This window comes from Centruroides sculpturatus, unplaced genomic scaffold (assembly GCF_000671375.1).
Source record: "Centruroides sculpturatus isolate CEXI.00-Female unplaced genomic scaffold, Cexi_2.0 scaffold206, whole genome shotgun sequence".
Taxonomy (NCBI): domain Eukaryota; kingdom Metazoa; phylum Arthropoda; class Arachnida; order Scorpiones; family Buthidae; genus Centruroides; species Centruroides sculpturatus.
In genome coordinates, this window is record NW_019384442.1 from 555,803 (window position 1) to 571,723 (window position 15,921).

General features: G+C 29.7%; 1 protein-coding gene across 8 annotated transcripts in view; it reads right to left on the reverse strand.

Annotated features, from left to right (window-relative positions):
* Positions 1-15,921, reverse strand: part of LOC111620188 (poly(rC)-binding protein 3-like) — a 170,876-nt gene that overhangs the window by 50,579 nt on the left and 104,376 nt on the right. For all 8 annotated transcript variants that reach the window (XM_023362082.1, XM_023362081.1, XM_023362080.1 and 5 more), the window contains 3 exons: positions 13,024-13,140; positions 12,754-12,882; positions 6,824-6,952 (listed from right to left, as the gene is read on the reverse strand). In XM_023362082.1, the coding sequence (XP_023217850.1) occupies positions 6,824-6,952; positions 12,754-12,882; positions 13,024-13,140 (375 nt within the window). The remainder of the gene's footprint in view (positions 1-6,823; positions 6,953-12,753; positions 12,883-13,023; positions 13,141-15,921) is intronic.

Sequence of the window (15,921 nt, forward strand, 5' to 3'; positions counted from 1 at the left end):
CAGCCGTAGTCTGTAAACTTGACACGTGTCAGGCTGTGATTAAAACGACTTGTAAGAAATCGGATTCCTAATAAATTGGAACGTATCTATATCTTATAGGGGGGTCGACTGTATAGTTAATTGGTGCCTTTTATCTCTAAGCTTTCCATATCATAAGCTCTACTGTCTATCTCCTCCCCCCTTCTTTCCCCCTTTCCCTTACAGAAAAGGGGGAAAGGGAAAGGGGGAAGGGGGAGGAGATAGACAGTAGAGAAAAGTAGGATCCCTTTGAACAGTGTACATAAGGCTACAGTACCCTCTGTGTTTGATGTTGGTGTGCAGTTTTTAGGCTGCAAGCCATAGTTCTCTGAAGGGTCTAAAATAAAACCTGAGTGTAGCGAACACCAGTAATTGAGTGCCACCACCAATAGTTAAGTGTAGAAGTTAGTGTCAAGTGGCTGTTAGTAGGAAGACTTATAGCTACTTAATACTAATAAAACTAATAAAACTAATAAAACTGAACGCAATCACAAATCTTAAAACTACTTAACAGCTAGATAGATGATGTGAAAAGCAAACAAACACAATGACAAACTAGACAAGATGAACAGACTGACAAAGACAAATGAGCAAGACCTCCAAAATTTTTTATATTTTTTTATTTATTATTTTTATTTTTTTATTTTTTATTATTATTATTTTTTCTTTTTTCTTTGTTTTTTGTTCTTACAGAACAAGAAAAAGACTGATGTAGAAATCACAAAGGTTGAAAAGAACAACTACTCATTGACTCTTATCCTACAGCAAGTTCATAAGTAACACAGAAACACGACATATGTAGATTACAGAAAAGCATTTGAGTGTCCCACACACTTGGCTGTTGCACACACTTTGCACCTACAAAATTCATCCCCAGCTCATTAGTTTCTTAGTTTTACAATGCTTCACTGGAGAACATTACATCTTAACCTCCATAACACTCACATAAAAACAAATCAAATATAGATCAAGCCAAGAATTTTTCAAAGAGATTCCTTGAGTCTTTTGGTTCTGGCTTGCACTAAACCCTTTATCTAACACACTGAACAAAATACAATATGATTACAATATCAGACACAACAAAACAAAACTGTTCACATTATCATACCTCATGTAAGCTATATGCACAATATCAAATTTTATGCATCCACATAGAATCAACTTCATCATCTCTTACGAACTACATGCACACACATACTCAAATGATATAAAAATGGAGTTTGGTCTAGACAAATGCACAACAATCCACATTGAAAAAAGAGTTCTGAAGGAAGGAGACTTTGTACTCAGAAGTGGAGATATAATCAAATCTATGGGAGGGCAAGTTTTACAAATATTTAGGATTCCAACAGGCCAAACTTACAGAACATGAACAGATAAAGCAATGATTAACATTCAGATACCAGAACAGATTACATGTGGTACTAAAAACATACCTAAATGCAAGACATACTATTAAAGCTATTAATACATATGTTGTCCCTGTACCCACTTATTCTTTTGGAGTTATACACTGGACATGCACAGATCTTGAGCAACTTCAAAGAAAAACAAGAACAATACTCACTAAGCATAAACAATATCATCCAAAATCATCCATAGGAAGACTAACTCTTCTTCATAAAGAAGGTGGCCATGGCCTGACTAATATAGTTAACCTGCACTACAAACAAATTCTGACACTGCAAAAGTTTTTCCATTATATAAATAACATCAAGATTACATAAAACTATAACTCTGGCAGACAGTAACCCCACACTTTTAAATTTTCACTCTGAGCACCTGAACATATCCCAACACAGCAGTCATGGGCCCAAAAGGCACTTCATGGCAGGCATGACTACAACCTAGCTCAGGACTATGTTGACAAAACTGTAAACTATTGGCTAACTATAGGCTGTCTGTTTGGAGAGACTAAGGGATTTATAGTTGCCATTCAAGATCAGACCATAAACACTAAAAACTACAGAAAACACAGTTTGAAGAATACATCACTCATTCTGACAGAACCAATATAACATATAACTTCTGGTTCCAAGCTATTAGCACAAACTGTCTATTTATACAGGTATAATCAAATAGCAAATATAATACTCCAAGAGCTTGCATACAAACACAGATTATTAAATACCCAGGTACCATACTATAAACATACTCTACAGGCAGTATTAAAAAATGACACACAAAATATACTATGGCAGAGCCATAATCACATAAAACAATTCATCACAATAGACCTGATATTATTCATTGACGAATGCAGTAAGATTGCTTATATAATAGATATTTCCATTCCAAATACCCAGAACATAAAAAATGAACACACTGAAAAAATCAACAAATACACTCCACTCGCTCAAGAAATATAACAGCGTAAAGGATGGATAAGGTATTTATTGTACCTGTTATCCTCTCTTCTACTGATGTTATACCATATACACTACACAAAAGTCTAGAAACATTAAAATCATAATAAAAACATATATATGACACTACAGAAAGTTGCAATATTGAATGCATGTCACACTGTTAGGAAGTTTCTAGATGTTGACACATATACCACTAACACAGCTTAATTGAATTTAGTCTGGCATAGCACTTGGCACCAGTATCAGCTGAGAATGACAATCACAACATAATAATAATAACTTTTTTTAAAATAAAAAGACATAGTTTGGAGAATACACATAAACAATGTCAGTTAACGCAAAGTTAACTGACATTTGGTCCACCCCATAAAACGACAGTCAAATCTAAAATGACACGAAAAAACTTTTCTAATGTCTTCTTAAAAAATAAAATAATAAATTTATATTCTACTAGAGTTTATTTATTTAAAAACGATTTTATTCGTATCACGATTAAGAACAGAAAACAATGTATCAAAGAAGATAGTTGTCTTTATGAAAGATGGAGAATTGTGCTTCATCCATTCGTAAATGGATAGACAAGCCAAACGTCTCCACTAGAAGATAATACTCGACGCTTGCATCCAACTATATTCTTTGTTTTCTTTTTTTTTATTGTTGTTGTTTTTTCTTCATTTCCCCCTCCTCCTTTTTTTTGGACGGTTTATCTTCCAGCCGTCAGGATCGAGTTATATCAGTGGACAGAAAGTCATGTCCAGTTATATAAGGTTTATGAGACAGTTACGGAAACTTTCTCCAACAGAGACAACAATTTCACAGAAGAAATGAAATGGGTTGACTGTCGGTGCCTGCGGGAGTGTCTACTCCACCCCCTAAAATGGGGACAAAAGAGATTAAAGGGATCTCTTCCCTATCGATCCGAAAACGGGAGTAAAGTGCTNTTCTATGCCTTGACTCTGGTCCAGCATAGTACACAGCCACTGGTATCAACCAAGTATAACCCATTAAATACTGTATAATAATAATATAATAATAATAATAATAATAATAATAATAATAAAAAATGTTAATAATTTATTACAAATTATTATTAAATTTACTAGGTCATAGAATGTATTTTATGCAATAAAGTATATTCAATAACAATTAACAATCAAGATATTTAAAACTAAGGTTAAAATAAATTAGTTTAAAAAAAAACACTAATAAATTTATATTAAAAAAACCTAATAATTTAAGAAATTAAAATACAGTAATACCTCAGGATACGAATACCCCAACATACGAAATTTTCAGGATACAACATGAAATTCGAACATATTTTTGCTCCACGATACGAACAAAAACTCACCATACGACGTTACATTAGTTTGCAGCGCCATTTTTTATTCACTTCTGTTCATCGGTCTCAGTCCGCATGTTTGCTTCGTCGTGGAAGGATCTCGCTCGATAAAGGAAATCTTGAGGTATTAACAGAAAGTGACTGATTTTATTAAAAAGAAGCATCCCGACAAGGTTTACACTGGCCGTATTGCTGCTCTGAGTAATGACATTTGCCTAAGTCATTTTAGAAACATTTTAAAAAGTAGGCAAAGCCAAACCTCTTTGGATAGATATTTTACCAAGCGACCTCTATCCAGGTGAGAGTGCTGGTGGAAGTGAAGGAAAGAAAGCAAAAAAGCAGTGAATAAAGATTTAAAAAATATATATAAAACAACACTAATTTTTTAATCTTTTCTAAGTTATTTTTAAGTTATTGTTACATTATGTTATGTAAGTTAAGTTTTAGTATAATTTCCCTTCTCCCTCTCTTCTGCCACCAGTTTACACCTCCACTGTCGTCTATCCTCAAAGGTAAAGTGCAAATATAGCTACATTTTTTTTATCAATTATTATTCTATTATGGTTATTTATACATTTACAACTACAAAATGCATTTTTCAGTGTTTTCCTTACTAAAGTTACTTTTTTTAATGTACAACTTAGCTTTAATTTGAGTGTGTTTTTCATGTTGGAATGAATTATTTGGTTTTACATGTAATCGTATGGGGAAAAATGATTCACCTTATAACATTTTCATAATATGATCTCAGTTTTGGAACAGATTAATTTCATATCCTGAGGTACCACTGTAATATATTTTTTATTATCAAATTACTTCTATAAATTAGCCAAATTTTTTCTTAATTTAATATCATCATGTCGATCTTATTTCTGAACTTTAGTTCAATATTGCTTTTACCAGTGCCGTAACTAGGCAGGTGCAACAGGTGCACCCGCACAGGGCCCGCTTGAAAGAGAGGCCCAAAATGCATGTATTTGTTTTATTACTTTCCCAAACCTAATTAATTAAGGGGCCTAAATACAAATTCCTGCACAGGGCACAGGAATGGCTAGTTACGGCACTGGCTTTTACTAATGTTTTTCTTTTTATAACCACCTTCTTTGATATTTCTTTCTTATAATATAATATATAAATATATATATATTTGAAGGATTTATAAATATTAATTTATAACAAAAGATATTTTAATTAATATTTTATGAAAAATGTATATCATTTTAATAATAATTAAAAATGTATTAAGAAAAATGCTAATTAAGATATAATCAATATCCTTATTAATTAAATCTTGTTTATTTAATTTAAAATAAAAAAAATAAATTATAAATTATTTTACTATAACAATGCTATATCTTGTATTTATTGCATTTTCTACAATATATTTTTTTTTACAAATGAGCTACAGCATGAAATTAAAAACATTAATTATTTCCTTCTCTGTTATCTTAATTTAACACTATTTTTATTATGAATGTAAATGTAAAACTAAATAATATAATTATTTAACTTAAATTTATATCAATTTGTTTCTTTATTAAAAATTTTGATTGTAAGTTTTAAGATAAGATAATATCCATAAATTTACTGATGTATTATTATTTTTCTTATTTCTTCTATTAATTAATAATTGTATAATTGATCTATTCCATTATAACATATTATAGTAAAAAATATTTTATCCATTTTTTATTTTATAAATATTTTTATGAACATTATTTAATGAAAATAATTTTTAAAAAATAAATAAATATTAAATAACCAGAATTATTGTTTTACACATTTATAAGAGACAAAAAATATTTTATTTTGGATTATTGATTTCAGAACCTTCAATTCCATCAAGGGCCTGAAGATGAAATTAAAGATTCCGAAAATTCAAACTAAAACTTTTTCTGACTCCTATAACTGTATAAAGTGACAGTTTTAATTAATTGTAAATCATAGTCATTCAAATCAGTTAAAATAAACATACAAGACATATTTTTAAAGTAAGTACTGTTTTGATATTAAAAAAACACAACTGCAATTTTTTAAATAACTTTATTCTTACATGAAAGCCTTTATCTTAATCTACTTTTCAACATAATTTCCTGCAACGTGAAGACACATTTTATATCATACAACCAGTTTATGAATTCCATCCTCATAGAAACCTGCTGCCTGATTTGCCAACCACTGCAGCACGGCACTTTGACATCATCATCATCATCACATTCATCATAGTGCTGACAGCCAAGATGTCTTTTCAAGTGAAGAAATAAGTGGTAGTCACTAATCACTAGATCAGGACTATATGTAGGGTGATCAAGTTGTTCCCAGCCATATGATGTGTAAGATCTCAAATTCGTTGAGCCACGTGTGGATGGGCATTGTCATGAAGCAAAACAATCCCCTTACTGAGCTTGCCACGCTTTTTGTTTTGGATGATGAAATTGTAAAGCATCTGTTTTCTTGAACTTTTGGAACAACTTTCTGCACCAAGTCTTCAGTAATGACAGCCTGCTATGCTCCTCAACATGAACATTAGTATGGCTATCCTCAAATGCTCTAACCCATTCCATCACTCATAATGTTTTTCCATACACCTCACTAATCTGCTGATGAATATCAGCTGCTTTCATGTCTTTTGCATTAAAAAAACGAATCACTGCACATATTTTACAATTGGCTGGATTTTCAATTGTCTGAGGCATTTTAAACACATGCAAAGAAACATAAAACAAATGAATGCTTCCATAATTGCGTCTGTGGCTAGCCTACAGATGTAGGTACTCAGTGCACATTCATGGAACACCAACCGTAACATTGCAGCAGTCCTATTTTAAAACAGTACTTACTTAAAAAACACACCACATAAAATTAGAATAAACTTGAAAATTTAATTAAAAAATGCTCCTATAACATTGCTTTTCTTACATTTTCCATTTAAATATATGTAATTTTATTATAAAATTTTAATAAACAATAAAATTAACTTATTGATTATTTAACATATTTTAAAATCATATTCAATTATTTTACGAGAATAAGCTATAAAATGTTTAATAAAAATGAACTAAATATACAATTAGAAGAAAACTATTGAACTCACCTCCATCATAACACAACATATCTGATAAATACATTTAGTAATTGCATCTGCAGTGCCTGATACAGTCACTGCTCTTTCAGTAGAATTGGGTAACATTTCACTAGCAACTTGAATGGATGCTCCAGTAACCTGTATTATCAAATATAAATAAGATTAGTTTTACATACAGATTATGTTGCTAATTTAACATTTAAAAATCAAAATTTTATGTAATTATATAAATTTGATATAATTAATATCAAATTAATGAAATTATATAACTACATTTCAATGAATATTAATCATACCTTAAATTAAAAATATTCATTTTACTCTGAAATATTATTACATAAATGTATTCCAAAGAAAAAAATAGTATAAGGCTAAACCAATCAACTCTGTCAAAAACAACAAAAATCAATAAGATTCAATTTGAAACTACGTCATTGGTTTTTACAGAAAAGATAAATCCAATTGAAATCTATAACTGTTTTTATTAGTTTGTTTTCAGTATATAAAAGCCAATAGAAAATCAATACACAGATTAAGAAACAAAAGATTTTTTTAACTTCAAAATTAAACAACTACAAATCTTTACGATGCGATATTAAATAAAATTATCAAGAAAAAATTCCCACAAACGTTTTTGAACCAATTTAAGGTTCTTCATCAGGTGAAAAAACATAAATACGTAAAAAATCATTCGATGGAATACAAAATTTGAAAGAGATTCAATTAATGAAATCAATGAATCCTGCAGCTGTCGTCATCAACAGGCATGCGCATTCTTCCGAGGTAAAAGTTTTTTATTTATATAGAATTTTGTCCGTCGTATATAAGCGTTTGCCACGCTAGGGATAGAGACAATTCATCCTTATTGTTAATACACTTGTTGTCATGGGCCGCTTTATATATACAAATCGCTTCGATCCATCTCAGATGCTCGGTATGAGATGTGGTGTGGATGATCCTGGCTTCGTTAAATATTGGATGGATGTCTGGATCCGTAGCATAACGAGCCAGTGCAGTAGTTACTCTTTTGTGCTGTATGTCAGCCTTGTGCTCCTTTATTCTGACACCTAACGAGCACTTAGTGGAGCCAATGTATAATAATTCTTCATTACACCTATGATCATTCAATGGGATGACAATGTACTCCCGATAGCATGTCATTGTTGGGAGCATCCTTAGCATTACGGAGTATATTAAATACAGTAGGACATCTCCTGTATGTGATGTTGATGTGTTTCTTTTTGGCAATCTCGGAGTACAGCTTTTGTAAACACGGGTTGTAAGTGACAGGAACTCTGTCTTTAGGATCTGGTCTTTCTTCTTCCTGCAATGTAGCTTGTGCGGATACTTGTGGATGGTGTAGTTTCCTGGATAAGTTATTTATAAGGTTGTGATAACCATGGCGTTTCGCTATATTAGATATGATTCTAAGCTCAGATTCTAGAGCACCTATCGTTGAGGAATGAGTGTAGGCTCGCTTAATTAAAGTGTTGAACACTGCCATTTTATAATGAAAAGGATCACACGATCCTATTGGTATGTATAGCGGTTCTGCATTAGGTTTTCTGTATACTTTTTTAACTTCAGTTTAAAGTTGCCAAACTTTATTAAAACAAGAAAATTTGCCTTTATGATTATATTAGATTAACTAATATATAATAGAAACTTATTAATCTGGCACCTAATGGTACCAGAATGGTGCCAAATTATCAAAATGCTGAATTTACTGAATAGTTTTATATTTTTTCAAAATTTGATAAATTTTGAATGTTGCCGACTTTGCTGTTTATTTTGTCCATCACAAACTGTTGTATATTTTTAATTTATTTGCACTTGCTCTTTAATTAGTATTTAGAGAATATACTGCATTATTATATAGTTTTAAGACTGATTGAAAAATCAGAAAAAATATTAATGAACACACAATTTATTGTACAAATCAACATTCACAATAATTTGTGTGTATATAATATTTATTTTCTAGAATATATTGTAAATGTATAATTCAAAACAGCTACACATTCTTTCAATATGAGAAATTTGACTTATGGCAATATGTATAGTGCACCACCTCCACTTCACCTTGATTTCCACCTGATATCTTTAATGTACCTTGTGTCTAAAATTCTGATTCTCACAATACTAACATGTTGGATTATTATTGAACAATTCCGGATTATCACCTACTTCTCAGAAAGTGCTAGATTACCAAACATTCTGAATTATCAAATTCCAGATTATTTGCTGACTTCTAAAGTTTGATTTATTGAAAAACAGATTTTATATAAATTAGATTCAATAAGTCTAATAATCCATTATAACCATTATAATTGTAATTGGACTAGTACAGAATTATTTAATCTAAATGTTACTAAGATTTAACAAAACAACTTTAATGTATTTGAAATTATCAAAGTAATTTTAATCATTAAAATTTAATTCACATATACTATAAAATGAAGCATGCAATCTCTTTTAAATATGAAACTTAATAGTGATGATAAACTTTAAAAATGATGATAAAAGAAAAATAATTGTTTAGGACATTAAATAGCCACTGTATAATATATGAGCAAAGATAACATAACAACAAATGACTGGCTTTAACATAAGAAATAGTCTATTGTTGACAAATATAACATTCTAAATAAAAAAGCTAAGCCATTTTACAACTTTTTTTATACCTGAAGATTCTTCAAGTATCTGCAGCAGAATCTGTAAAATAACTGAAAGGCATACAGAAAGTAAAACAAAAAGCAAGGGAAAAGTTTAAAAGATAAATATCATGAAAGTCAAAGATTTTTTATAAAGATTTACTAAATTAAAGAGGAAGGGAAAATTATTACAGAAATTTAAAAAAAAATCTAAGCAATAAATAATAAAGAAACAAGAAATGAGAAAAATCTGATACAGTAGAACCTCGATTATCCGGACCTCTATTATCCGGATTGTTCAAAATAAACAAATATTTTATGAATTTGCTGATTTGCACTTGGAGAATTACAATACTGTTTATATACGTGATGGAATGCATAACGTTTTTTGTTTCAACAACGTCTCACCCGGCACAGTGCTTGTAAACTCTTAAATATATTTTGCGTCATAATAAAAATATAACTTGACATACGTATTTATAAATAATTTTATTTTCAAATTACATCATTTCTATGACCAAGGGCGGCGTAAAGCATGGGCAACGTGGGCCACCGCCTACGCCACACGGTCCAAAGGGCCTCATGTTTCGAAGGTTTATGCATTACTTAAAAGCCGCAAACACGACAAAAAAATTTTACTCATCATAAAACGATAAATAGTTTGTCAAATTTTTATTCATAAAAATGCAGTTTCAACTGCTTTTTATTTTATAAAATCCGTCTTCTTGCGCCACCAGAGGGCCTTTTAACAATAGGTAGTCTGTTAGCGTTGGTCAGTAGTAGTCCAAATTCAATACGAACGTTTGTTTCTTGAAAATTTGATCACGATTTAAATACAGTATTTACTTTTAATATTACCGATATGTCATCGAAAAGAAAACGTGTTGTATTATCATTAAAAGACAAATTAAAGTATTTGTTTCGATTATACGAATTTTCCCTTATCTGGACTACCTTCATCCCCAATTAGTCCGGATAATCGAGGTTCTACTGTATATTAAAAATGACCTATTAAATAGTATCCAAAGTTTATTTATATATAATAAATTGAAATTAACATATATTTTTCTAGTATGAAGGTTCGACAATGGCAAAAATCAAAGTAAAGAAAGTCTTCAGTTGATAAAATTTCTCCAGAAATGATAAAATAATAAACCATTATAAAATAAACTGAAATTATCTTTCAAAACAGAAATGAAGATTATTATGCTTAAAACTAAAATGAAAAATATAAATCAATACAAAATAAAAACTTATTTGTTTTTTGAAAAATACAAAACTAAAATTAGATAGTTTATATATTCAGATATCTTTAGCAGAATAATCCATTTCATTTCAAGGTATCAGTATTCAAAGCCCTGATAAGATGTACATTTACCCATTGTTCAAGTCTTATGAATACTATAAAGGAATTTGACTATGTTAAAGATATAGTATATTGGGATGGATTCATCAGATAAATGGGTGAGCAGCTAATAAGAAATTTTGAGAAAGATTTAGTTTGGAATAACAAAGAGAAAAACCAAACAGAAAGGCCAGTAAAAATAGCTAGATATAACAGGAAACTGAGAAGGATACTAGTAATAACAAGAAGCGGTATATGTTACAGAACCCCAACAATTTTCCAGGTATGATAAGGACCTTGTAGGGTCTACTAGTAAACCAGAGGTTTATGTGTACTGAGAGGACGAGATGTGAGGTTGAAAGGACATACATTAGAGTAACATTAGAACAGAGAGTTAAAGAACATGAACTCAGTGAAGAAAGGTTTATATACAACAGCATTTGTTGCTTTTGCTATGAAGCCAGAATTAAAGTACAATGGAAAGAAACAAATACCTATATAGGTCATATAATCCTTTATACAATCTATATGGGAAATTGTGGATTTTCATATGTTAGAAAAACTATGAAAACTATGAAAACATGAAAACTCTATGAAAACTATGAAAACAGCTATAGATATGTTTGGAAGTTAATAAATTTACTAATTTCATAACATTTGCTTTGGCTGAGATATAGCTTCAAAAGTTTTCAAAAATGTGACATTGTATCAAATGCAGGATTGCTTAAGATCTTTCAAATGCCTGAAGATTGTATCACAAAATATGATAGGTGCTCTGAAAGAAATTTTGTGAAAATATTAAGGGCTGAAGGGATATGAAATATTTGTAGTTTAGAATTTAAGAAACACATGATGCTTTATATTCTATGTAGCTTAGTGTTCAAATTTTGTCGTGTTCTTTTTGAAATGCAAGATTCCTAGATTAGTACACAAAATTCAGTTATGTTATTCATAATTTGGAATTTAAACTGTAAAGACATGAAGAAGTGCATTGAACATGTCCAAAAATATTAGTCTATACAGTTCATAAATTTGCTGGAGTTTAAGGTATGTGGTTATTGTATCTTTAACAGAAAACAAAATTTTCTTTTTAATTCTTTAAACAGAAATAAAATAAATAATATAATTAAGAAGTTAGAAGTAATAAAATATGTAGTGTTTTCAGTTTTTAGAACAAATAAGTCATACAAGGCATTTAAAAAAATTTTTTTTCTAATTTAATACATTATAGTTAAAGCTGTTTGAGTAAAAAATCACAAAACATAAAAAAGTGTGAATGATAGGAATTAAGTTCTAAAATGAATAAGTAGGAAAAAATAGAGAAAACAGAAAAAAGAATATCCAATATCTTTTCAGGTATGCTGTAAATGGCTGTAAAATGTTATGATTGGAAAACAACTTTTGAATAAATTTACAGAGAAAAGATAATTATGAATAACTCAAATAAAGATTGATGGGTAACATTAGAAGATATTTTGGATTATAAAAGGAATGGATATGAAAACAGCTATAGATATGTTTGGAAGTTAATAAATTTACTAATTTCATAACATTTGCTTTGGCTGAGATATAGCTTCAAGCAATATTATTTGTGTACTGTACATATACCTTGTATACTACTACTGTATATACAAGTCTGATGATAATTTTTACAAAGTTTGTTCATTCAGTTTGAAATACAGAGAATTTTTAAGTAATACTCAATGAGAAAATAATGTATTATTCTATAAATTCAATATAGTTAAATCTAATTTTCTTAATATTATTTTGAACTTTTTACATATGTAATTTTTAAAATAATTTTAAAAATAAAAAAATTAAACATTTAAATCAATACAATAGTGATATAAACCTATCTTAAATATTAATTCATAATATTGCTAATTTTTGAAGTAAAACTATCATAAAAAAAGCCAAATTTAAAAAAAAAGTATATATACTTCTCTAATTTCTTTAATTTTGGAGCCTCCTTTTCCAATCAAAGAACCACACTGACTAGCAGGTACAATAAGCCTTAAAGTGACAGGGGGTTTGGGAACATTGGTTCCTGCAATACTATTTTGTAGGTCCTAGAATCCAACATAATAGAATTACTAATTTTTAATTTCTTAAAGGATTAGTAAAAATATTTTACATGTAGTAATTAATGAAATTTCACCAATTTTCAAAAAATTACAATAAAATAAAAATGATTTAAAAACTGAAATGACCTCTTCAAACTTCCTGGCAATAAGAGAAAATGCTTTAAGAATAGCTTCTGTAGATCCAGTGATAGTAACAATACGTTCTGGGCAGGAACCATCTGAAATATTGATTCTTGCACCACTCTACAGAGAAAATAGCTTATTAGAATGACACTTATGAACTTAAATGATTTTTAAAGTTATTTTAACTATGGCAACATAAAAATCTAAAAACAGTAAAATCAAAACAATATAAAAAACTTCTCTTTACACAAAAAATACATTAAAATTAAATAAAATAAAATTGCAATGTTTCATTATATTCAATTATATATTTGTATACTTTTTAATATTTTAATACTACAAGATGTATTAGATTACACATATTTTCTAAAGCTTTGTTAATTTATTCTTTATACAAGGTACAGTTTATTGATTAAGTTTGTGGACTGAATTTATTAAAAAAAGTTTTTGTAAAAATGATTCAATTTGATATCTGTTTTCAAAATACACTTCTCTGCAATCACTACAAATTTTGACATGCTCTAGTAATTTTCTTAATAAAAGGCATTTGGTATGCCATTTTAGTTTCATCATTACAGCCTCTTAGATTTCCAAACTTGATTGAAATTGTCTTGTTTCAAAGCAATTTTAATTTGAGGAACAGGGAGTAGTTAGCTGGAACCAGTAAGCTATTATGAAAAACTTTTCTATCCAATTTTTCATGATATTGGTATTCATAGAACTAGAAGTAGTGACACTGACAGAAATGTTTTGTGACAGATTTATTTTATGAACTTTTTTGAGTCTATTGAAAATGATCAAAGATTTCAGAAATCTTCTAGAGAGGAAAATCTAACAATAGTAGTGAAATGTGTTCCTGTTTCCAGTGTCTCAGTTATTGACAGTTTTTTTTATATGGAAATGAATAGTCTTATCTTAAGCCAATCAAAATAGTGTGAAATTTCATCCATGCTGAATATCTTGTTCTCATCATAATTATTGATAATAAGCATTGTATGAAGACTATTAAAATAATCTACCACTTTCTTCTCTAACAATTCTTGTCTTTTTGGCCAATGTGTGTAATTTGTCTACTGGTTTGTCTAACACTTAGAAACTAGCAATACAGTAATACCCAAAACTTACGCAATAGGTGGGACCGAGCGATAACCGCTTAAGTCGAATTCGCGTAAGTCAGGGTATAATTTCTCAATTTGTGTAAAATCTAAGTTGGATGTATATAAGCTAATAAATATTCTCATTAATCTTATCTCGTCTTTTGATTCGTTCATTCATTGTTACAAGAAATCACCACATAGAATCTCTCGAGTCTCCATAGATATAACAAATATAGAAATAAATAACACAAAATAAATTGTAGCTATGTGTCGATTCTGCACGACACGTCCGAACGTGTAAGTTGAACAATAGTGTGGGGGGAATAAGTAATCGAGAGTTGCATGGCACTCACACAAAAGACGAATCGACGAGATTTGAAAATCGCGTAACTCCGGGTTCGTGTAAGTCGGGGTAGCGTAAGTCAAGGTATTACTGTACCACTATTCTCTAAGTGTCACATTACATTTCAACCCTTTCCTTCTCCATTGTGTAGATTGATCTACTTTTTGCAACTTCCCTCTCACTTAAACTGTATATGTAATTAATGGACAGCCTCTTTTATGGCACAGATATTACTCTTAATCCAAAAGAAAAATAATCAGTCATATTACTCAATTATTGTCTCAAAAGACAATAAGTATATCTTCCCAATGCACCTTTATGCTCAAAATTTATTTATTTTGGAGGATAACAAGTATCATTACTTCATACTTTGTGTCTGATTTTGGCTGATAATAATAGACACAAGTCTCACACCTCGTAACCATCCTAATGAAAAGAAAGATTTTACTGCAATTAATAGATGATTCAAACAGTGGATTGACAGAAAACTGTTTATAGACACATTCATAATAAGGAGAAAAATTCTGATTCTGAATCAGCTGTATTATAGATAAAGACAGAATGGCCAAAAATCAATTCTGAATATTCACCAAAAAATATTTACAATGCAGACAACATAGTACTTTATTTTTGTTCAAGGCCTTATACTTATTTATTTAAATATGAAAGTGTTAAAAGATTTTAATCACGAAGAAATGTATTACAGCTCTTCATTTTCTAGATTATGAAGGTAAAAAGAGACAAAGAATCATTCATTCTCAACAATATATTTGATTTCTATTGGATCATTTAAAGGTACAAATATAAGGTCAGAATAAGCCATTAATTAATTGCTATGCCAATGTCTCTTGAAATTCTGTCTATCACTATGGGCCTTGGACTTACAGATTGACTCATAGCAATCTTTATTGTAACTCTTTAAAAATACTATGTCAGTTATTTTTTTCACTCGACTCAATGCAACATAGATAAGACCGATAGCTCTCTCTTTTTTACCTATATCTATTTTGATTTTTGGAAGAGTTAATCCCTGTGATTTATGTATAGTCATCAAGTATGCTAAGGTAAGGGGAAACTGTCTATGAGATTGCAATATACTGCCATCATTCAAAGAGCATGTTATGGGAATTATTGGAAACAGATTACCATAGGTCCCTGATAGCTATCAAATTCCACTAAAATAAACCAAGTATTAGGAGCATATATAATGTAGCATATAGTTCCTAGTGAACCATTGACAAGACCTCCTTGCACCCATAAGTTGACTCTCAGCATGATTCTGGCATTAACTGAGAGATTCAAATAATTTTGTAGAGAAGTTCTGTTGTAATTTTTTCTCTGATGATGATGGTCATTGCCTGAAAGTGCTAAAGAAACAGTAGTTATTTTTTAAAATGTGTACTCCAATAAAGCAAAATTTTGAATTCTAAAATAATTATTCTTCCAATCATTTTCTTAAAA